This window comes from Lissotriton helveticus, chromosome 6, assembly GCF_964261635.1.
Source record: "Lissotriton helveticus chromosome 6, aLisHel1.1, whole genome shotgun sequence".
NCBI classification, from domain to species: Eukaryota; Metazoa; Chordata; class Amphibia; order Caudata; family Salamandridae; genus Lissotriton; species Lissotriton helveticus.
The window spans coordinates 313605594-313630156 of record NC_136067.1 but is presented as its reverse complement, the minus strand read 5'-3'; the positions used below and the strand labels follow the sequence as shown (position 1 = coordinate 313630156).

Below are 24563 nucleotides of genomic sequence, written 5' to 3'. Positions count from 1 at the left end.
CATCCAGAAAACCTTAGACCTACCCCAGGGCCTCGGGGATAGTGAAAAAGGAGAACTCTCTAGAACAAAAACAACAGTTAGAACAACTGCTAGAATAGTACCCGGGCCTCAGTTCAGGTAGCCCTGGGCAGAAATCTTTGGTAGCTCAAGATATTGTTACCAACCCGGGAAAGGTAGTCAATGTAAAACCATATCGAATAGCCGAGGCCAGAAGAGAGGCAGTTGAACAAGAAATAGAGAAGATGCTCCAGGTAGGTATAATTGAACCCTCCAAGAGTAATTGGCGCTCTCCCATTGTGTTAGTGTGCAAACCGGATGGGAGTATCAGATTTTGCATAGACTTCAGACAAGTGAACGCCCACTCCAAATTTGATAATTACCATATGGACAAGCTGATAGAGAGGTTGGAGGGAAGCTTGGGTCATGTCCACGATTGACCTAACCAAAGGGTATTGGCAAATCCCTCTGACAAACTCCGCTCCGGAAAAGACAGCCTTTTCAGCACCATCTGGGTTGTACCACTTTAAAGCCATGCCCTTTGGGATCCATGGAGCCCCAGCTACTTTTCACAGGCTTATGGCCATCCTACTACGGGTACACCAAAAATATGCAGTTGCATATTTGGATGATATTGTGATGTATAGCCTGACTGGGAGACTCATTTGGAACACCGTCAGAACCTGTTTGACACGTTGGCTCACGCAGGATTGACCATGAACCCGAAGAAAACACTAGGCACCCATCAAATAAACTATTTAGGATATACTATAAGTGAGGGAACCCATAAACCACAAATCCACAAGTTAGAGGCGATTCAAAACATTCCCAGACCTACCACTATAAAAAGACGAGCTTTTTTAGGATTGGTGGGGTACTATAGGAGATCACTCAACTATCAGACGTGGCCAGCACCCTTACTGATTTGCTAAGGCGCAAACCCTCTAGAGCCAAATTTGATTGGGGTCGACCCCAAGAAAAGAGTTTTGATGCCTTAAAGACTTAATTGTACCATGCCCCAGTACTGACTTGTCCCAACTACAATAAGTCGTTTGTACTATAAACTGCCGCCTTCGATAGGGGGCTTGGAGTAGTACTATCCCAACCGGATTCTCAAGGCCTGCTTAAACCAGTGTTCTTGAGCCGACAGCTATTCCCGAGGGAGACCAGATATGCTACCATGGAAAAAGAAGGACTCGCCATAAAGTGGGCCCTGGAGTCTCTACAGTACTTTCTGCTAGGGCGTACTTTCTTTTTAGTAATGGATCAGGCCCCATTGACTTGGCTAGCCACCAATAAAGACACCAATGCTAATATCTTACAATGGTTCTTAGCCTTACAGCCATTTTCCTTTCAGACGCTACACATGCCAGGAAAATTACAAGGAAATGTGGACTATCTATCCAGATTCCCTACATCAGAATGGCCTGACAGTCCATCCCAAGAAGAGAGGCAGTGTAATATGGGCTAGAGTGAGTCCGGGATGGCAGAGGTATGCAGATGGCACCCGGCTGGATGCCATCCGACATTGGAGTGAGCAGTCTATAGTACTGGCACAGAGATGGCATGACGTTGCGGGAGGAGGAAGAAGGTGGCGGTTGGACCAGCTGCGGGAAGACGATTGATTGCGAGCGAGGTGGAAGGAGAGGAGCGGCGGGAAAGGAAGAGGATGGGAGGAGCGGAAGACTAGACTATGACAGAAGTACGAGGACCGGGGAGACCAGCGGGAGAGCGGAAGACGTCGGAGCAGCACCAAAAAGGGAGAGTTCCCCAACAAACACCGCACCAGTATCCAGTAGTCCTCTGTGAAAACAAGACACAGATACCAAACGCTATGGTCCAGGGGGACCGTAGCCCCAGGCAAGTGCCTTGGAGAGAAGGGAGGAGGTTGTTGGCAGGAAAGGGCTTCTTGGGACTGTGGCACAAGTAGAGCACTTATAAGTGATTGAGTGATAAACCCTGCACAGAACCCTTCACTTTCCCAGCCCTTCAGTAGCTCTTATTCCTCACTAATTTTGGTGACCTAAGAATGATGGTGACGGGGAGCACAATATAGAGTTATAAGTATACAGGATAGACCGTGACGGTAGTGTCCTTTCTGTGTTTTCCTTTTGGGGAGCGCCGGCCCCGGTTGCAATCCTGGAGGAATAAACCTTGAAGAAGGCCTTCCACTAAATGACTATTTCAGGACTGCGTAGTCCCTCCATTGTGTTATGGTGCTCTTAACTGTCGGACTGTTATTGAATAAAAATACTACATTGCGATATTCCCAAGAGCAAAGTATTTTCTCCTAAGGAAAGACTTTAAGCTCAGGGTTCACCCTAAGTGAGAGAGGGGTAAAAACCATCACAGAAAGCTATTTACAAAACAACTATATTAAGCTAACCTGGTTAGTGAGAACTTCGGTTAGGGTGGGTGGGTGAGGGTGAGCGAGAAGAGATAAGGAGGGGGAAGAAGAGAGTATGGGTTAGGGGAGTAGCAAATCAGAGATGTCATGCGAAGGACTAGGTGTCATGTGTAGATCGAGAGCAGGGAGGGAGGATAGGGGGAAAGAGTAGCACGAGGGAGGGGCGTTTGGTGAGAGAAAGTGGAGGAGATAGAATTGGAGGGCAGAGAGGGGGATATGACGGGGGTCTTAGCACGTGAGAACAGTGTCAGAGGGAGGACTTAAGGACCCCAGTATTTGTTGAAGAGGAAAAATCGGAGTTCTTTTTTGAAGTTGAAGTAGGAGGGCTTACAGCGAAGGTCTTTAGGCAGGAAGTTTCAGATGGAGGGAGCATTACCAGAGAAGGAGCGAGCTTGGGTGCCTTTCTTCTTTAATAAGGGGGGGGGGGAGGAGGATAAGAATGAGGGCATTTGTGTTAGTCAGTTGTGCGCAGCTTGCTTTGTGGAGCTTATCCGAGAGGTAACTTGGAGCGTTTTGGTGAAGGAATTTGTGCGAGATACATGCAATCTTATAGGTGGATCTGCCTTTTGATGGGTAGCCATTTGAGGGATTTCAGGGCGAGGGAGATGTGGTTGAAACATTTGTCCGAGATCAGTCTAGCAGCTAGGTTGAGCACAGATTTGAGTGGAGCAAGGTGGACTCCAGCGAGGATAGCATTGCCATAGTCTATTCGACAGAACCAGCGATTGGACAACAGTTTTAAAGTCATCAGCCAGCATGAAGGGCTTAATTTTCTTGAGATGACGGAGAGCGAAGAGTGCTCCTTTGGCTGAGGTTTTTATGTGGGAGGTGAGGGTCAGTCTATTATCAATGGTGATGCCTAATTGACTGAGAAGTGGTGAGAGCAGTTGAGAGCATTAAGGTCAGAGAGCCAGTCTTGAATGGAAAGTGGGTTGCTTTTAGGCGCAAAGAGAATGATTCCAGTATTTTTAGGGTTGAGTTTGAGATGATTAAGGTGGAACCAAAATTGGATCTTGGTCAGGGTGTCATTAAGGTGAAGGACATCAGAGTGGGATTTAATCTTATAGTAAAGTTGCGTGTTGTTGGCATAAAGGTGGTAATTTATTCCTGCTTGTTTGAGTATGTGGGTGAGTGGCTCCAGGAAGAGAGCATGAGAGAGAATGCATCCCTGGGGGACACCAAGAGAGATCGGAGTGGGGTTGGAGAGGCAGTTCTGAATTTCGATTTGTTGGGTTTTGTGTTGGAGAAAGGAGGTGAACCAGTTGAGGACATGGCCATTGAGGCCAAAGCGAACTTTAAGAGTGTTTAGTAAGGCAGTGTGGTTAACAGTATCAACAGCAGTGGATAGGTCGAGGAGAATGAGAATGCATGATTCACCTTTGTCGAGTGAATGATGCAAGTCGTCCACTATATGGATCATAGCAGATTCTGTGCTGCATCCTTTTCTAAAGCCAGATTTTAGTGAGTCAAAGAGGTTAAAAGTGTTGATGTGATTATCTAGTTGGAGCAGGACACATTTTCCAAGGGCTTTGGAGATAAGAGGGAGGCTAGAGAGGAGTCTGAGGTTATTTGGGTCATTGGGCTCTGCGTTAGGATTTTTTGGGATGGGTTTGATTTGACCCAGTTGGAGGGAGTCAGGAACACACCCTGTGGCCAGGGAGGAGTTAATAATGGTGGTCCAGAAAGTGGCAATGATATGTTTTAGGTCTTGGACAAGGTTCGGGGGCAGAGGGTCCTTGGTGTGGGAGGATGGTTTTAGCTGAGGGATGTTGTAGACTTAGTGTTCGGTGACTGTGTGAAAATTATGCCAGGAGGCATTTTTTTTGTTGTTGCTGCAGACAGAGAAGGGTTGGGTTCAGGTGGGAAGGAACCGGACGAGAGATGGGCAGGGGGAGGATTTGAAGGGTGGAAGGACATTTGGGAGAAATGTCATTAAAAAATAATGTGCTCGGCAAAAGCAGATTTAAGCTAAAGGATTGGTCTATTTTGGTGATTATCAGAGAAGAACTTAGCAATTCTTCACATTTCTCAATAGAGGCCATTAACTTTTGGGGGGCAGAGGAAGTTTGATTTTTGACAATGTTGAATAGTTCTCTAGGTCTATTTTTGGCCCGATCAAGATGAGTGCGGAAGGCGGCAGACTTCATTGAGGTTGTGTTTTTTGTAGTTGGACCTAGCAGATCGGAGTAGGGCTAGGTGGGAGGGGACGGGTGTTGCCTCCACGTTCTTTCAGATTGTCTAAGGGAGCATCGTTCGTTGTTGAGATCAGGGCTGAACCAGGATTTGGATGGTATGTTTCTTTTGGTTTTTACTTTGTAAATTAAGGTATCATTCTGCATTCCACTTTTTTGTTAGAGCCTTTTAACTTATTGAAACTCCATTCTGTTGTAACCCTTCTACTGACCGACAGAGGCCCATTGGAGGGCAGGTCTGTGCTGCAGGACGCCTGTAAAACATGTTTATGTGAATGGAGCGTTTCCCCATGTGCAGTTATGAAACAGGACCATACATTTAAAGCAGATCTTTATTTGGTCTAGTTTGGCTGAAGTGCACAAACGTTTCTCCAATGTTGAATGTGCCTACAGCCACCTTTATTGCTGTTAGTGCAACACTAGAGACTTAACTAGCAAAATCGGCATAGATAACCTTTCTTGAGATTGTAATAAACCAGATGCAGCTACAATGTCAATAACCAAAGCTGACCAGTGTCCGTGCGTTTCAGACCTGTCCCAATGCTTTATGAACCAGTTTGTTAGAAGATCGTACTTCCAAAGCAAAACCTCGAATAAATACTAAGTTAAATAATTTAGTGATGCCAAAGATGTAGTCCCAACTTTAAAATGTGGGTGGTGGAGTCGATGAGTCACTTAGTCCTCCCACATTTTCCTGATGACAGCATGATTGGCCTCTGATGCAGAACACCATTTTGCGTCTTTAAACTAATAGGGTGTCGGAAACTTGGATTTTGTTGCAGTACCCCGCCCCCAACACTTATCCACTGTTAGTCCTTAGTAAATGGTAGCCAAGGCCTGAGGTACTAAAGCGTCTCCTTAGGGGAAACCGCACAAATTGTGCCACCTTAAGGGACCCATCTCGAAGCACATGCAGGGCTGCTATTGCAGGCAAAAGCGACAACATAACATGTTACACATTCCTGTGTCACGTCCCCCAACACTGCATGTAATATTTGTAAGTCACTCCTACAGCAGGCCTGACTGCCATAAGTCAGGGTGTGGAATGTTACATGTGAGGGCATACCTGCATATTGGCATACCTGCACAGGTATGCCCCTGTGCTGGCCAGTCCCATTACTGCCAGTACAAGTGACCAGTGAAGCCATTTTAAAACGTGCTGGACATTGGTGAAAATGAGTTCCCTAGCTACATGACTGCTTCACTGAAAATAGGGATAATTGGTATCAAACAACTTGTATTGGTAAACCAACATTGATGCCAGTGTTACATATACCAATACATGCACCCAAAGGGTACTTTAGAGGTGCCCCCTGAAAACCTACCAGCAGCTGGGGTCCTTGCTGACCAGTTCCTGCCACCCAAGACGCTGTCCTGAAGTAGGGCAAGAACCTTTTGCTCTCAGGAGACCAAGAACAAAAGTGTGTCAAGGAAGGGGGTGTAACACCCCTCCTAAAGGATGGCCAGGTGATAAGCCTCCTTCGGCTGGCAAGCTTCAAAGAGCTGCTGCCTTTGTAATGTGAATCTGGCTCTCCCTCACAGGAAAGGAAGGCAACCCATTTGTCCAGGAGCCCATTGGCACCTGGAAAGGCAGGAAAATTAGCTAGTCAAGTAGGTGTGCCACCTTCAGGCTAGTACCACCCCTAAAGTGGGCTGCTATGAGGTGGACATGATTTTCCAGAAGTAGCCATCTTTGTGATGGCATACGTAGGAATGCTGGGACAGGGTTATGCCCACTTCCCACAGGAAGTGGTCATAATGGGAACATAGTGACCAAAGGTCAGTAGGCCATTGGGTACTACCCTACACCCCCCCCCACACCTCTAAATTCAGTATTTACAGAAAACCCAGGCACCAGAGAAGCAGATCCCGATGACCAAAGAAGACTACCAAAGAGCCTCAAAAGCAGACAGGAGCGAAGCACCAGCTGACCTGGTACCAACCATGCTGGCCTGTCTGCATAGTCATTGAAAACTGTGCCATAGTCAACTCATCCTGCAGCTGTAGATATCGACTCGAAACCTGGGAGGAGTGCCTGCCTTTGAAAAAGACTTTCGGGAACAGCTGACCTGTTCTGAGGCCTCCAGAACCACCAAAACCAGACACCCGAAGTCACCACTGCATCGTCACCTCCAGCCAGAGTTGAAGTGGGCCACTGGTGTCAACAAGGCCCCCCCCAGCCCTTCATTGTGGTTTCACCCCTCCTGGTCTTCCAGACATCACCTTCAGCCTCTGCATGCAGGCCACTCCTTGGTGAAGAGGACAAAGGTGTCCACCTAGGCCCAAGCCCACCCTGAGGACTTAGCCCACTTGCTGGCTCAGCCAGACTGGCCTCCCCGCCAGAGCTGGAGTGACTGATCTCCACTGAAATATATTGGGCTCCTGATGCAGTTTGGCACCCTGCCGTCGTTGTGCTGCGGGTGGTGTAGTGTTGGTGTGGCATTGGACCATGCCAAACAATCACCTTAACTCCTAGAGATTGGTCTTGTAAATTGCTGGACTATACCTGTTTGGATAACACTGTAGAACTCTAAAATTGCACTGTGTCCACTTTTTAAAGTGAAAATGTATATTTAAAAACTTACTTACCAGAACGATTTGTCTCGTATCCCTATACATATCTAAAGATACTTGCTAATCTTATAAATTGGTGTGGATCTCCTTCTTGAGTTGTGTAATTTGAGTGTATTTGCATATGTCCTGCACTCCTGTGTTAAGTCTAAGGCTGCTCGACCACACTACCGCCTAATGGAGCACTTTGTAATTGCATAGCAAGCCCCAGTCCACTCATACGAGAACCCCTTGACACTTTACACGGTAGATCAGATTCTTGATATATCAAAATGCTAGCTTCCTACACAGGACATTTAAAACAAATATTTCACCTATACCACATGCGCGAGTTTGTCACATTTTAGCGGCAATTCATTGTAGCATTTTTGAAATATCTTTATATGCATCAGAGTGAAAATTACATCAACGTTTATGTACCATCAAAATAGAAAACTACCAAAAGTCCAGCATTTCAAATTGCAGAGTTTGTTCCTTAAAGTCCCTACATGGCAAGAACCCTACCTTCATTTCTGCAAAAAACCTGTGTTCCATCCCTAATCAACTTCTTCGATCAAGTCAGTTGCATTTCTTAACTATACCCAAATATCAAAGGAAGAGACCGGAAGGTGCTAGGTTCTCAGTGTCTGTGTCCCGTACTTTGAAATCCTTCCCAGTAGATTTGCAGGCTAAACGTCAACTATTTAAGGTTCAGAAAGCAGTTACCTTGGCGTTTTAGACAAGCATATGGCTAGTCCTTAGCAGTATGGCCTCTCTTGCGGTCCGTGGTTCCAGCACCAACAGATCTTTTTGGTGAACATGCGCTTAAGTGTCCATAACATATGCACACAGGCAGACTCCCAAAGGAGGGAGCCGTTCTCGTTCTGCCCCAGGAATATTTGCACCCGGGCAGGTGGGAAAGTTGGTCAGGAGGTGTAAACACTGACAAGGCAAGCTAGAACCCCAGGGTGGGCTACTTGATCTGTACAGCCATTTTTAGAAGTGGCGGAAGAGAGTGCTCTGGGTAGAAAATGGAACACCCCCCGGATGTGGTCACCTCAGGGGCCGATAAGCCCTGAGGCAAGTAACCTATTGGCCACTTGCACCCACACTCCCCAACACCCATAAATCTGGACTTTGACACCACTGATACCAGAACCTCAGATCTGTGAAGACCGCAAAGAATGACAAAGAAGAGACCAGAGTATGTGATAGCACAAGTTGCACAAACCAAAGGTGGTATACTCTTCACCTGTGACAACTGTCCTCGAACTGCGACTTGTCCTGGAGCAAAGACTGGCTCACTCAGACAGAGAGACCCCTTTGAGAGATGAAAGCACCTCTAGACTCCATTGGACTAGTGGCACCAATCCCCTTCAGCCAGCAAGTAAAAACACTCACGTAACCAAAGAGTCGCTTGCCCTCGGAGGGATCACCCAAAAGTAGCTGGTCCAGTGCATTGTGGGAAACTTAGTCCTGACCTGCAGCAAGTTTCAGGCAGCTACCGTTTTACCCCAGACATCGCAGTAACATCTTGCTGATCTTACCGCTCCCAATGCTTGTTGGTGACCAGTCTGGTTTCCACCATCTTTACTCGACAACTGAAACAGGGAACCACACAACACCTTCAACTGACCACAGTAGTGGCCCAGTTGTTGAACTTTTACATCCATTTGTTTCCCAGCACCATCTAAGCAGTAAACCCAGCTCTCCCGCAACTCCCGCTTTAGCACCAAGGACAACTCTGCAACCAGGCCAGGTAAAATTGAACTTCATGTTGTGGTTTAGTCCTGAGACCCACAGCACCATAACCCTCTCTGGGTTCCATGGAACTCGACCTGCCAGTGACAGTCAATGGTACTTCTCCCCCAGCCCCCCCCCCCCCCCATTGACCGCAATGGCAACGTTTCTCAGTAGTGAGTTGCACAGACTTTTTATGTCTGAAACAACCCATAACTCTGGTTAAATGCATCCAATTAGGTTTGGTTTTGTGACTAAGGCCCTAATTACAACTTTGAAAGGCCGCCAGCCTGCAGCAGCGGAGTCGGTTGGGAAAAGGCCGCCAAGCTAGCGGAATCCTGACTGCCACATAACTTTCCCCTGGGGCTGGTGGTGTTGCAGTGGTGCAGCTAAGGTAGCCTGCATGCTTCGGCTCTAGGAGAGGTCATGAAGCCAATGCCGGCCGCACTACTGTGCTGCCAGCAAGTCCGGAGCACTGTTTCCATTCACCATGTTGTGCATGGCAAAGAGTGCGCGCACCAACAAGACCGGCATGTGGGGCTAACAAACGCCCCAGCCACACTCCACATGGGCCTATATGCCCCAGGGGCCTTGTGTGTCCCTTTACCTGCCTTTTGACCTACCTTTTCATGGGAGTCTCAACACAACTAATTCAGACAGCTGTGCTCATGCCAGCACTGCCTCCATTGACTGCTGCCTTCCCCACCACCGCTGTGGAAAATGTAATGCTGGAGGTGTGTCAGCAGTCTGGACGCAGTCGTGGCGGTCGGACCACCAGGGTTGAGGGCCACCAAACGACAACAGTCCCTGGACCACCAAAGTAGTAATTGGGCCAAAAATGTATTTTAAAAATCTGCTTTATTTTAAAGGATTGGCGTTGAAATTCCTTTTCCATGTCAATTACTTATCGTCCATATTCATACTCAAATGCTCAACACTTGCTGCTACAGCCGGACTACTCTTTCCCACACTATCAGGACTGGGCTAATGATTTCTTATTGTGAATCACAGGACCATTTTTGGGGTGCTGTGATATTACATAGAGAGGCCTACCAATATAACTAGTTTCAAACACAAAATTACTAGAAAGACCCTACCACCCCCCCTTCCCAATTGTGTTTTCCATTCAGCTCAGTGTTCTACTATTGCTAAAATTCATACAGCTACTTAGGTAAAGGAATACTACATTCTCGGTTTCTGTTGCCAATACCTTCATCTCATTACACAATTAAAGCTACTACAGTTTAGAAGCCTGATGTAACCATACTTATTCTAGTCTAGTTCCGGTTTGTCTGGTCATTCAGTACTGTAATTACTTTAGGACCATAATGCTTTTGGCAACCAAACGCTTTATAAATTCCAGTTCATAGACCAAACACTATATATGTTTATTTAACCTACTGGTGGTTGCCAGAAGGTAGTTATAGTTAGGACCTAGTGGTAAGTGTACTAAAGGTAACTATAACTCGCGCCCTTCTCAGGCACTGCTAAAAACCCCACATATTACATCACTCATGACATCTTCTATGACATCATTGATCATAACACTGCAACATTGGGTGTAAAATTATCGATGCGGAAACTGCATGGCGGGCGCTAGTCACTTACCATAGGGCAGGAGCTATCGTTTCTTCAGCTAACTGCTAAATATCTATGGTTGTGTGTGTAAAATACGCACCCAACTGTAACGTCCCTGTAACCTTTGATATATACACAGATATATCACTCAACAAATCATCTAAACCAATAAAGATGTTCAAGAATGTGTGGATATAAATAAATGCAATTTTCCACATTTAAGACAGCAAGGTATACCCTAGACTGGCTGCAATAGATGAAACCGCCTGTTCACCACTGCAGGTATGATTGATCCTTAGAAAGGTCATGCGGTTACAACAATTTTAGGAGTGAGTTTGGCACAGGAACCATTTTGAACAATAAATTGGGGCATATCCAACAACTTTTCATACCAACGATAAAAGTTTAAACAGAATTCTTAAACCTAGACCACAAAAGCACTTGAGTAAGGAGTAGATGTTAACCATTCCGACAGCCAATGGACAACTCTAGCTGCAAACTTTAAGAATTTCTCATTGATTAATGAGGGACAGTCATAAATCTCATACACGGGATCTGTTCTACCTTTGTAGCAAAACACTTTATGGATCCACCAAGGATTAATAAAGTAATACGGGAAATGTAGGATTTTCCAGAAGTTCAAAATTTGTAAAACCCGCCCTCAATAGGAAAACAGTAAAAGGATTAAAGTTCATAAACTTCAACCTTGCTGGGGCAAACTATCAAGTTAGTATAGCTACTACAGTGCCCTGACTTGCCACATCAAATACCAAAAGAGACCTTGTAACCACACAGTTTACAGGACAGCCCATACTGCTAGTACACATGAACTATGCTGCAATTGTAACTGAGGGGCTTAAATCTAAATCAATGCTTTGGGTAAACATGGGCCACATTGGCCAGTAAGTAAATGCACCTGAGGATTTGGCAGACTGCCATAGGCTGGGTTGTAACTATCAATATCAGGACCTAAGGTCAGGAAGCCAATTGAACCAAAATCATGGCCATCTGACCACCCAACAAGGTACCAGGTGGCACCTTCTCCCTAGCAGGCATTCGGGGCTAATGCGTCCTTCTCTGCCATTGGCCACTGAAAAATACTTTGACATGTGAAACCAATCTCCACAAAATAAAGACAAAATCCGGTTCACTTTTTTGGTTTAATTAACAGGTGCACATTCATAAATAAAACAGATCAAGGCAGCTTGATTGAAGATCCAGCCATCAATTTGCTCTAGAAAAAAAAAACAACGATTAATTTGCCAGCAAATTATACAAAATGTATTGCTGTAATTATAGAATACATGGCTGAGTACCCTATGAAAAGTGTTTACATCAAGAGTTAGAGGTCAAACGTGAGTTTTATTTGTCCTTCTTTGCAAAGGCAACCGGAGATTATAAAACATGAAGATTACCCAGGTTTAACATTGAGCTTTCTTTAATAAAAATCTTTTCGAAGCAGTACAAAAAATACTTTACATTTAAGCTGCAATCGGGGCCTATTCGTGAAAAGCTTTAAAGAATAGCTGCAGAGGAGACCACAGCGTGTTCACACCAACCCCACATTCTAACAGGGTAGGACTTTTTTCCGTCTTTTTTAGTAGTGGGGAGGAAGAGAAGGCACAAATATAAGATTAGCCTAAAGAGAATAAATGAAGTGGAAAAAGGAAAAGCATATAAGGTACGATTTTAAGTATGGAGGAGAAGCAATAGACGTCACAAAGTGACATTACTGGTGGTCTATTTGTGCCGGTGGTTACAGTTGGCAGGCTGTGGCATTGTGTGAAATTGACATGGAGCAACACATTAATGCAGATAATAGTTGAATGATAAATCTATGATAACAGTAACCAAGCAGAGATATAAAATCTACAAGGAGGAGATAACGAAGTGTAGGGTTGGTGAAGGAGGAATGAGGTGGAATCATGACTAGGGAGCCTTTGCATTCAGCAGCAATGGTGGTGGACACCCAAGCAAAACTCTTGTTTTACATGTCCTAGTAGTGAAAAAACAAACATTTCAGTACTGCAAGGACTCTCTCCCATAGGATAACAGATGCCTGGTTACATTTTTAGAAGTGTAATTTCCAAATGGAAGAGAGAACCAGTTCATGTTTGGTGTCTCTGAAATCACATTTCAAAATCCTAACTTATGGTTAAGTCTGGTTTTAAGTTGCAATGGCACTTTAAAAAGTTGGATTTTTTTTCTTAATCATTTGGTGCCTGCAGCCTGTATGTTGGATGATGGGTGTAGTTGGCAGTTGATTGTGTATTTCTCCTAAAAAGCCACACAATGGGAGCTTACGTGTGACTAGATGGGCCATACTTGGTGGGATTTCAGGGGGGCGGTAGAGGAGCTGGACACATCACTTACACCTACATAGGCTATGTCCTGTCCCCACTTAAAGGGCCTAATGACCTTGTATTGTCACTCCAGCAAGGTTGAAGCCAAGGCAGGGGATTCCTTGAACTTCAAAGCCACTGTCTAGAAGCTTCATCCACCTTCAAGAACCAAGGCACCAGGGTATAAAAGATGGAGCTCAGATATTACTTCAGTACACTTCTGGACCTGTGGATACCTTGCCAGGAAGGACTGCTGTGCTGCTGAAGGACTGCCACTCTGCTGGACCACACTGATGGGACTTTTGCTTTACTGACCTGCCGCCCTCTTGCCTAGGTGAGAAAGACAACCTGCGACACATTTTGACACAGATCCACGCTTCGCACAGCAAACCAGGATTGACTATTCTCTGTTCAAGTCGTCAAACTGGGTCCTTGCAGCTGGCCCATCAGGGTTAGTCTGAACTTGTGACTTAATCCTGGTCCGACGCGCCCAGATATCCATAGATGGCGCTTTACGCCTTTGGGTGCTATTTTCACGAAAAAGTTCAAAATTCAATACCTCTGGTTCTACTAATGGGATTCTTGTTATTTTTGTCTGGGTTTATTTATTAAATTTAAATATATTTTTCTAACCTGGTGTGGGCTTTTTCGTGTGGTGTTTTCACAGTTTGTTTGAAGTGTTGCACACATACTTTACACATCCTGCAAATTAAACCGGACTGATCTGTGGCAAGCTACAAGGGGATGAGCACAGGTTAATTTGGGGTTTACTTGTGCCTTACCCTGACAAGGATAGTGGTTGCTGCTGGACCATGGGTCGTACCCTAGTCAACCAACAACCACATTTTACATTTCTATCCTTTAGAAAGGAAGTTAAAACCTGGCTTTTCTCGGCACAGCTCTAATCAACTTCGTCAAGATCAAGTGGTACATCTCAGCGCCAAGACGCCCTTGGGCATTCGCGCGCTATACAAATAGAAAAATCAAATCACACTTTATAGGGTAAGTATCCTGGTGCTACGAATAAATACTCCGGTGATCCTGTGACTTTAGTTAACATTTTCCTTGCATAATCTTACAGCCTGCATGAATACTTTCCTGAAATAAATCATATCCACCAGTCCATGCTACTGCAAGCCTCACTCCTTCCAACCACAGCCTTGCAGGCAGCAACCATGTTGCAAATCGCTGCAATTTGACCACCAATGTTTGTTCTAGAAATCTCCTGGTCGTGCTTGAAGCGAAATATGTTGGAGGGTCACCGCCTCTGAGCTACAAGTTATGTAGCTATACCGCTTGCACCCCCTTTAAACATAACACTTAACTGTTTACACAAATGTGTTACTTTATTCCACAAAGTCACTCATTTCACTTATTTCTAAAAGGATAAATTTTTCTGAGATAATAGGGGATCATAAAGTGACAGGATAGGTTTTGCTGTGTTCCTGACCCTGTCAAATGTTGACCAGCCTCACCCAAAGAAAAACATACGTGTATCTTTTATAAGGAGAGACTATTGCAAGTTCCCCATTTCTGAGCTACCATAGGTGGAGTTGTTGCTCTTTTTCCACCTATACCCCTATTTGCTGGTCAGACCATTTTCTTATACTCTTCGCTATTTCTCTTAAACCCACTAATTCTCTCTCTATCACTTCTTCTGAATCTTTGAGGAGAAATTGGAAAAGATTAAATCTAGATGATCTTAACAGTGCTTTGAACAAAGACTTCCCATGTCTTGATGGAGACATGGAAAGCATAGCTGAGGCTACACATGCATGGCTAAGTGATGCAGTGAATGCCTGCCTGCCCCTATCCCGCTGTAAGGGAAAAGCACATCGTCCCCCGGCCCCCTGTTTCACAGAGGCCCTCAAGAAAGAAAAATCTACTTGTAAGAACTTGGAGAGACAGTGGCGTAAGAACTATGAGGCTCACCAAAAAGAGATCTATCGCAGGGCCAGAAACAGCTATCACTCGGCATGCATGAAAGCTAAAGCATGCTACGTAACCGCGACAATTAATTCAGCGGTTAATAAATCCCAGACTCTTTAATACGGTGAAGGAATTGGCGGGAGAAAACACAAGAGCGGAGGTTCTCCCTCTTAGTACTCAGCAATGTCAAGACTTGGCGTCCTTTTTTACTGAAAAGATCGAAAAAATCGTCTCTAATATTAATAACAACAGCTTTATCTCTCATAATCAAGAGGATACCTTCCAAAGCTTTAGAGGAAACTGTCATCTTGAAGTCTGGCCCCCCTTAACATCGGATAAAACGAGGAAACTTCTTAAAGCTATCAAATCGGGCTCTCCTCGTGATCCCATACCCATCAGTATTATCAGCCAACTGGAGGATTCTACCTTGACGCCCATTACGGACATACTCAATGCGTCCATGGAACAGGCTTCAGTTCCCGCTATATGGAAACACGCCATAGTCAGTCCTTTGCTGAAAAAGCCAGCTGCGGATCCTACGGTATTGGCCAATTATCGACCAATATCGTTACTTCCTGCCTTTTCCAAAATGCTGGAAAAGCACATTCATGAAGCTCTCTCCACATACGTGGAAAATAATGAACTACTCCACCCTTCTCAGTCCGGATTCAGGAGCGGGTATTCCACTGAAACTGCCCTGCTCGGAATCACGGAAAAAATTAAAGAGCTCAGGGATGATGGCCAAACGGTGGCACTGGTCCTATTGGACCTAAGCGCAGCCTTCGACACCATCTCTCACTCCAGACTGCTCTGCAGGCTGGGGGAGAGTGGTGTCGAGGGCAAGGCGCTAGAATGGATCAAATCCTATTTATCCTCCCGGACCTTCCAGATCACCTCCTCTGAGGCCTGTTCGGATGTTTTCTACTCCCCGCACGGTGTACCACAGGGATCTATTCTAAGTCCCCTTTTGTTTAACTTATACCTTCGCCCACTAGCTACCCTTGCAGAGAATTTTGGTCTTGTTTTGATGACCTATGCAGACGATTCTCAGATCCTTTTTTCATTATCTAAATCCGATTCGTCTGATTCGTCTGCACTCAAAACAGGCCTCCATGAAATTTTCTGCTGGATGTCGGCCAACCAACTCAAATTAAATGGGGAGAAAACAGAGATCCTCCTTTTAGGAAACAGCAAAAATCTCTGGAGCGATTCCCATTGGCCGACCTCACTGGGCAAGCTTCCGATCCCTGCCACCCAAGTCAGAAATCTTGGGGTCATCATCGATGACAGCTTATCTATGGTTCAGCAAGCTAATAAAGTGGCTGGTATCTGTTTTACTATTCTCAGATGGCTACGTAAAATCGTCTGGATGTTACCATCAACCACCCAGAAGACCGTAGTCAATGCCTTAGTGACATCTCGGCTTGACTACGGCAACATCCTGTACCTGGGTGCAAATAAAGCAGTCATAAGACGCCTACAGCTGGTACAAAATGCTGCGGCCAGACTGCTTTGTAGAATTCCCAGATATGCCAGAGTCACTAAACATCTCAGAGACCTACACTGGCTTTGGGTCGAAAATCGGATCCGCTTTAAAGCCCTAAGCTATTTGTTCCAAATTAAAGCTGGGACTGCTCCCAAATATCTTCAAGACCTTGCCAAGCCTTACCTTCCAAATCGCAATCTTCGCTCAATCACATCTGCGAAATTTGCGATACCAAGGTACAAACGGGCTAGACTAGGCGGAAGATCCTTTTCATTTTTGGTACCAACTCTTTGGAACACACTGCCTACCCAAATACGCAAAGAAGAAAACTACAGGAGTTTCAGAAAAAGCGTGAAAACCTGGTTGTTTGATCTATAATCTTTGCTTTCAGATCTGATCTCTTTCCAGTTGTGCCCTGTGTCTTTGCTGATTTCGGCGCCGGGAAACCCTTTGTGGGTAGCTGTGCGCCTTATAAATGCTATAAAATAAAATAAATAATATACCGATCGCGTAACATTCGAGACATTTTGGAACACAAATGTCTCCCAAAACCTTTGAAGTAAGACATGCAGTGTCTTTTTGTCTGGCAGCTAGGCACTCTAGATTGACATCCGCGAGGCGTTATATTGCATGACCATGCATTTCAGGGCAGTGAGAAGGACCACCACACTGAAATGCATTGGTCTAATGCCTGAAAAGTGGTACTTGGATGACTTGACGTGAAAGGTGTGGCGCAGCGACCAGGGTGACTGACGCTGGGGATCACAGTTTGATCCCTGGCTCTGGCGGCAGGGGTCTGCCCAGCACCATGTGACTGGGCAACAGCTCGCTTAATCTTCCCGCCAGCCCTCAGCACCTTGACACCTTCGGTTAATTGTTCGCGCTTTACAAATACCGTACATTTACTTGAGGTTTTTTTAAACAAGGACATATGCTGTGCACTTTTCTTCGTGCGACTAGCAGGGAGACCTGACTTAGAAATAAAACAGCAAAATTGTGCTTACTAATAATTGCAGGCATGGTAAACTTATGGGAATTTTCACATTCACAAGTAGTACAATGAAAAGTTTCGTGCCTGTGGGGCTCTCAGCCACCAGAGCACCAAAAAACATGGGAGAGGTATCGTTAGAAAGGGGAGAATCTCCCCTTTCCATAGGAGCCCTCCCCTAGTGGATCACTGCTTGGAGGGCTATCTCAAGCAGGGGTCCACCGACTAGCCACCAGGGAGGGGGAAGCGGCCTCATGTGCAAGGGCTTTGCTGCCCTCATTAATTTTTGCCAGTCTGTGCTGGAACAAATGTTCTACCTCTCAGCATTTCCCTCAGTCTCCAGAGTAAAATCATAACTCACTTGTGTGGGTGGGCCAAATGCCAGTCACTAGGAAGGGCCAAAACATAGGGATTAAGGGTATAACACTGGGAATTGTAAGCGCTACATTAAAAGAATATATGTTTTTAGCGGATTCTGCAATGGGCAGGCACACAAGTGAGGTATCATTTTCTTCTGGATACCAAAGGGAACACTGGGTGGTAGGAAATTTGAGTCAACCCGGTGATCTTTTAACGTTGGCACACAAATGTAAGAAAAAAAAATCTGAATTCTCACTACAATGAGGTTTGCAGGGGATTCTGGGTAGGGAAATGTTGGGGGATCCACGCAAGATATACCTCACAGGACTTCCCAGGGTGTCTTGTTATCAGAAATGCATGTGTTTTGCAAGTTTCCCTAGTTGGGCGCTGAGCCCGGGGCCATAAACCCAGATACTCCCCGCAAAACCAGGTTGTTTTAAGAAAGGTAATTTTTAAGTCTCCGCAATACATTAAAGGCCCTTGCCTGATGCGTGTACTTGACCCACCCACACGAGTGAGGTACCATTTTATAGGGAGACTGGAGAATGCGGGTGGGTGGAAGTTTATGGACCCATGCAGATTCCAGAACTTTCCATCACAGAAATGTGAGGAAAATTTGATTTTTGACAAAGTTTGCAAGGGATTCTGGGTAACAGAACCTGATGCTAGCCAGACAAGTCACCCCATCCTGGATTCCCCTTGATGTCTAGTTTTAAAACATGTATAGGTTTGTTCGGTTTCCTTCGGTGCTGGCAGAGCTAGGTTTCAAAATATACAGCTAGGCACTTTGCAAAAAAAGGGTCAGTTTCATTGTAACAATTGTGCGCACATGTTGCTTTTTGGCCAGTTTCCTGTTGCGGGCACTAGGCCTCCCCACACAAGTGAGGTACCATTTTTATTAGGGGAATACAGAATTGTAGAGCAACTGTTACTACCTATTGACGCGTTTGTCTCACAAAATGTAAGACAGTGTAAAAAAAGAAGTCACTTTGAAAAATGTCCTGTGATTCACATGCTAGTATGGGTAACCACACTTTCGGAGATGTGCATATAGCCACTGTTTCTAAACTCTATATTTTGTTCCCACTTCAGAAATACATAGGTGTATTTCATACAGATTTTTTACTGTTTATATTTTGCCAAATTGCTATAACCCAGTACACAATTAAAAAAAACATTGCAAGACGCTGCTCAGTTATCGGCTCTGGGTTAGCAGGGTTCTTGGTAAACCTACAAGTCCTATATAACCCCACAACCAGAAGGGTCAAGCGGATGGAACGGTATATTGCTTTAAAAAATCTGATATACTTCTAAGTTACAGGTGAAAACGTTGGAACAAATGGCTTTTTCTTCAGCTTTTCCTATTGTCAACTGTTTGCGTCTATAAAAAAAAAAAAAAAAAATGCAGGCTCTACACAAATGACCCCTTGAATTCCGAATGTGGTCTATTTTTCTGAAATGTATAGCTTTCCAGGATCCATTATTGCTTTCATACCCATTTCTACCATTAACTACAAGGAGGTTGAAAGTACAAATAGCCAAATCGGCTATGCCGCAGTAAAATGCCAAAACTGTAGAAAAAAGAAAAAGTTGTTTTCTGACAAAAGTCTGTCCCTGAAAGCTGCTGATTTCAGCACCACAAACCCTTTGTTGATAAAATGACGCTTTCATTTGCAGCACTTTTTTCCCCATTAAAAAAATAATAAATTGCTGTATTTGAACCAATTTCTGTTTCCCCTCCAGGGGAATCTACAAACCCTGGGTACCTTTAAAATCCCCATGATGTTGGAAGAAAAGAACGCAAATTTGGCGTGGATACCTTGTGGTCAAAAAGGTACAGGGGCCTAAGCGTGAACTACCCCAAGTAGCCAAAAAAGTCTTAGCACAGGGGAGTAAGGCCTAGCAGCGCAGGGGTTAAGGTAAGAGTGGATGGAAGCGGGGTAGCAGAACACAAAGGTGCCTCAGCAGCTCAGATGTGTTACCTTCATCAGTCCTCTGCCACAAACTGGACCGAGCCGGAGGAAACGAATCCATGCACATCAGGGCGATCGTCCACACTGCGGCCTGGAGAAAGCAGACACATTAAATCCAAGCAATGCCTACAGAGACATCAGTCAATCATTAAATGCACAATAGGACGCAAAGCGGAAGGCAGATAACCGGCATTAGTTAACGGTGTACAGTGGTATCAAGTTATCCAGTTGCAGCCGTATTTGAGGCGACAGCTACCACAAGTTAGCCTTGGACATGTTAGAACTCTGGATTGGACTCGTGACTAGACAATAACGCCACGATTGTAAAGATTTAACACCACAGGACAAAGGTGTATTAAGCATAATATTTAAATGAAAGCATTTTTTAACGAGACGCACTTGTGGGTTACTTACCAATTTATAAAATACACTGAGTAAATTAAACTCAAGAATTTTAAGAATGCAGCGACAATAACTGGATTTAAAAATACTTTGTTCGGGAAATTATTAAGTCAAATGGAAAGTGTCTCACGTAAGACGCAAATGATTATGGGATTTTATTTATGTAAATAAGTGATAAATGAACACAGTGAATGCTGTCCATTGTCCACATGGACTAGTGCCGCCGGATCCTGCACCAGTTTACCACTTGCAACAGAAAAAAAAAAGTGGTAAAGATCGATGACGAACACTTGTGCCCACGGTCAACGATCAAAGATGCAGCGGCGTCCTCACCTACGCAAGCACTTGAACTGATTTTCCCTCACAGTGCACTAGTCTGGATACATATTTCGGAGGGCGATAACAGAAGTTTCACAAAAAAAACCCCACAAAAAACAAAATAAAACCTAGGTACAACTATTACCTCGCGCCAGCAAATTAGAGTCCCTTTAAAAGGCCTATACAAAGTGGCTAATAAGTGCACGCTGTTGATTAGTAAGAGTACAGCACTTCGTATAAACAGGAGTCAGAACTCCAGAACTTAAAATGTTACCATGTTTATACTAAATGTTCTGCTGCCATCTAGTGACCAATGTTTAAATGTCTACTGAAGCCTTGCTATCAAAATCAGGTCTCTGTAGCCAGCAGCAGCCATGAAAGAAAGGGGACGAGCACGTGCCTAGCAGTCTGACGTAAAAGCATTTATGTGCGTTAAATCTGGATTTATAAGGCGGAAACAGCTTTACATGGGCGAATCTAAGTGAGAAAGCAGGCCACACACCAAACTCAGTTTCATATTAACTCTCAAAGTAAGGGTTGGCTTTAATCCAGCAGCGCCCTGGATTAAAAAACAAAAGTATCGTTGAGGTAACTAAGCATCAGTACTTTAAGTGGAAAGCAGTACAGGCACACTTTCAAATGAAATAAGTTCAGGTTCTCCGTACCAAAGAGCACCTGCCCCTTTAAAGCACCAGTAACCTTGCAGGTCAAGCATTAATACGTGCACACTGGACTTATCCACGTGTGCACTTCGTTTCTTGGAGTATCCGATATTCTGAACAGGGGTCCGCAGCAAGGTCATTCTAAATGCCAGCTCACACTTAAAACGCCTCCTCAGGGGTAGTAAGCGCTATATAAAAGGTCATTTACAAATTCCCTTTATGGGGCGAAGGCGCTCAGCGGACAAACCAAAGTTTCTCAACTCCAGATGACAACTTTGAGGGCGTTCGCTTCAAAGTCTAAAAGGTCTACAACGTATTTTATATAATATAGAACACCGCAGGTCTTCAGTTTTACACTGCAGCAAATATCAGGTGCTACTAATAAACTATTAAATTGTACTCCAATTTACCACTCCAAAATGACAGGCCGAGATGGCCTTCCCAGGATTTTAAGCATGTGATCTTGTGAATGCATGGAAAGGCCTACAGCTCCAAGTCCCAACAAACTAGGATCCCATTTCAAATGCACTCTTGAACATGAATTGGCGTCTATTTGTATAGCAGAAATCTTCCTGAGTCTGTATTACATAAAGTGCACCAGGGTGTGCTTAGAGCACCTTGTTATCACAGAAGGGGCTACAGACACTTGTGTCCTCTACTGTAATATTGATAGCACAGGGACACAGCCGCAGCCCGTGGAGAGAGTTCTGTGGGTCAGAGATGTGGTGGGAGGAGGGGCAGGAATGGGGGGGGGGGGGGGGTGTACTAAAAACCGGAATATGGATAATTAAAGGTAAGTAAACAATGTAATAAATAAAAACGAATTTCGTAGCGTGCCCTGCATTGCAAAATGCGCTACGAAATTTGTTTAATTTAATAAATCGTTTACTTACCTTCAATTATCCATATTCCGATTTTTAGTACCCCCACCCTGTCCCTCCCCCGCCTCTGTCCCACGGAACTCCCTCCACAGGCTGCGGCGGCAAGGACACATGTAGCACCAGCGTCCTCTTTAGAGAGTGTTCCTCCTTTACAAGCATGACCCCTATGCAAATGAGGAAATAACTGCCTATGCAGCCACGCACTATTGAGGCCAACAGGCTCTTAGGAGGCAGAATGTGTGCCCCCAAGGGTAGCCCTCAGGAGGGGAAGTAAATAAGGGGGGGCCCATGGAATTCAGACATCCCCCTGCAGGAAGGTACATACATTCACTCACTACGCCCACGTGCATGGTGTATTTGCGCCCACTTTAAAATGCATACAGCTGCTGCCTACACAGATGTCGGTCTTATAAACAGACGATCTGTAGTTCACTGAATGGGTCTCCTCCAGGCCAGACATGTTTGCTGCTGCCCTTGGGGCAATGCATTCATTAAAATAGGGCGCGCTATCCAAGCAAGCACTAGATGCACTTTTTGAAAGGTACGCCTTGACACAAACTCACTGTGCGCCCTACGTAGAAAATGGTCTTTAAAAAGGCAGGAGAGCTGTGCAAGGTCAAAGGCAAAGACAAAACACTAAAGTGATAGCTGGGTTCCGACAGCACAAGTGTAATGTTACCAGGTCATGTAGTATTATTTAGGGGCATCCTCACCCCTTTCCTAAATTAGTGCAAGATTGGGGCAGTTCCGATCAATACAGATATTTATTTAGAAAGTTTTATAGAGTGCGAACAAGACCCTGGCGGATATCAGAGCGCTTTACAGTAAATAAAGTTCTTTAAACATCAATAAAGGCAAGTTGAAATTCGTATACACAACATTTTGTAAAGGCAAAGTCGTAAGGTACAGCACAAAACTATATTGTTGCATCAGGCACGAGTAAGATAGCCTGTCTAGATTGCCCAGATGGTACTTTTTCATAGCAGGGGTAGTAGCGAGGGTACATTTTGTCTCAGGATTTCCTTGGACCTTGCTCAGGTGAATTTTGCCATGAGAATCGATTTTACTTCCTTTTTGAAAGAAGCAGTGGAGGGGTTAAGTCTGGTTTCTGGGGGTAAAGCATTCCAAATTCTGGGCGCCATCCTTGAAAAGGTTCGGTTATAAGTTTTCTTCTTGTTGCATCTTTGTGGTTTCAGTAATCGGTTTTTCGCACTTATTGAGGATCTGATCCCACCGAAGATCGTCAGTTTTTGTGCTAGATAGCAGGGTGTATTGTGATGCATGGCTTTATGCGTCATACACACTATTTTCAAATGAATTCTGGCTTCCAGAGGTAGCCAATTCAAGGATTTTAGCTCTGGGGAGATGTGGGAATTTCTTTTAGAACCGGTGATGAGTCTCGCTGCAGCATTGATTGAAACTCTTAGCAGTGCCATTGCCGTTGTGGCTTTGGGTAAGCCACAAAGAGTTCTGTATTCCACTCTAGGGATAACTAACGCTTGTACTCCTTGCATGAAATCATTGATTGGCAGGAAGGGTTTCAGCTTCCTCAATGTGTTGATCTGGAAATTAGCTCCCTTTGTAGCATTGCTGATGTGTTTATGCATATTGGTTACTGTCAAGAGTTATTCTCAGTGATTTCGCTGAGTCGATGCTTGGTTGGACGTTGAGTGCCGTAAGGTGTTTTATCCAATCTTGCATTATGGGGACTTGGGCGGGTGGAGCTATTGGAAGGAATTCGTTTTTTAGGGCATTTAATTTGAGATGATTTTCTGCCAGCCATATCTGGGTACTCCTAAGCGTTGTGTTAAGCAGTCTGATGTCTAAGGTGTGGATCTTAAGGTTATAGTTGTGTGTCAGCATATATTTGGTATTGCAAGTTATAAGCTTGTAGAATTTTGGTGAGAGGTTCCAAGAAGAGATTAAAACAGTGATGGAGCAGACCCTTGTGGTACTCCTAAAGTTACTGGGACGGGTTTGGACATGGAGTGGTTGACCTTGAATTGTGTTCGATTTTGGAGAAATGAGGTAAACCAGTTTAGCACGGATCCTCAAGTTCTCATGTTTGACCATATCAAAGGCTGAGAAGTCTAGCAGGATGAGTAGGCAGGATCCATTTGGTCAAGGATTTGTAGCGAGTCGTCAATTGTGTGTCATGGCGGATTCAGTGCTATGACCTGCTCGGAAACCCGATTGGTGTTTGTTAAGAAGGTCAAAGTGGTCAATATGCCTTGTCAGCAGGAGGTGTACACATGTTTCCAATAGTTTGGCCAAGGAAGGGATATTGGAAATAGGGCGAAATTTGTTTAGGTCTGTAGGGTTGGCCGTGGGTTTCTTTAGAATGGGTGAGACCTGTCCAACTTTGAGGGTGTCCGGGATGCAACTTTGTTGTAGTGAGCTGTTTATGATCTTAGTCCAGAGAGCCAGAAGCAGTGGAGTTAGGTCTTTAACAGCGTTAGCAGGGAGAGGATCGGTGAAGTGATTGGCAGGGTTCAGAGCACTAAGTATTTTGCATATGGCTTCTTCAGAGTATGTGGAAAAGGATGACCAATCTGCATCATTTTTTAGGTTAAACTTTGATGGGCTATGGTAAGGTGCAATGGTCAATGCTGGGGAGGTTTTTGTGTGCGGTCCAAAGTATAAGATTAGATCATTGAAGACAGACCATATCAAGAATGACCTCAGAGTGAAGGCAGAGAATTCTTCACAGTTGGGTAGCAGGCATGCTATTTGTTGTGGACGTTGAGATGCATCCTTA

The 24563-nt window shown here is 44.8% G+C and overlaps 1 protein-coding gene across 1 annotated transcript in view; it reads right to left on the bottom strand.

Moving 5' to 3' along the window:
* Window positions 1–11605: 11605 nt before the first annotated feature.
* Window positions 11606–24563, bottom strand: part of LOC144762531 (uncharacterized) — a 168360-nt gene continuing 155402 nt past the window's right edge. Inside the window, exons 21-22 of the mRNA XM_078647755.1 lie at window positions 19552–19633; window positions 11606–11698 (exon numbers count right to left, since the gene is read on the bottom strand). Of these exons, the coding sequence (XP_078503881.1) occupies window positions 19557–19633 (77 nt within the window). The 3' untranslated portion in view covers window positions 11606–11698; window positions 19552–19556. The remainder of the gene's footprint in view (window positions 11699–19551; window positions 19634–24563) is intronic.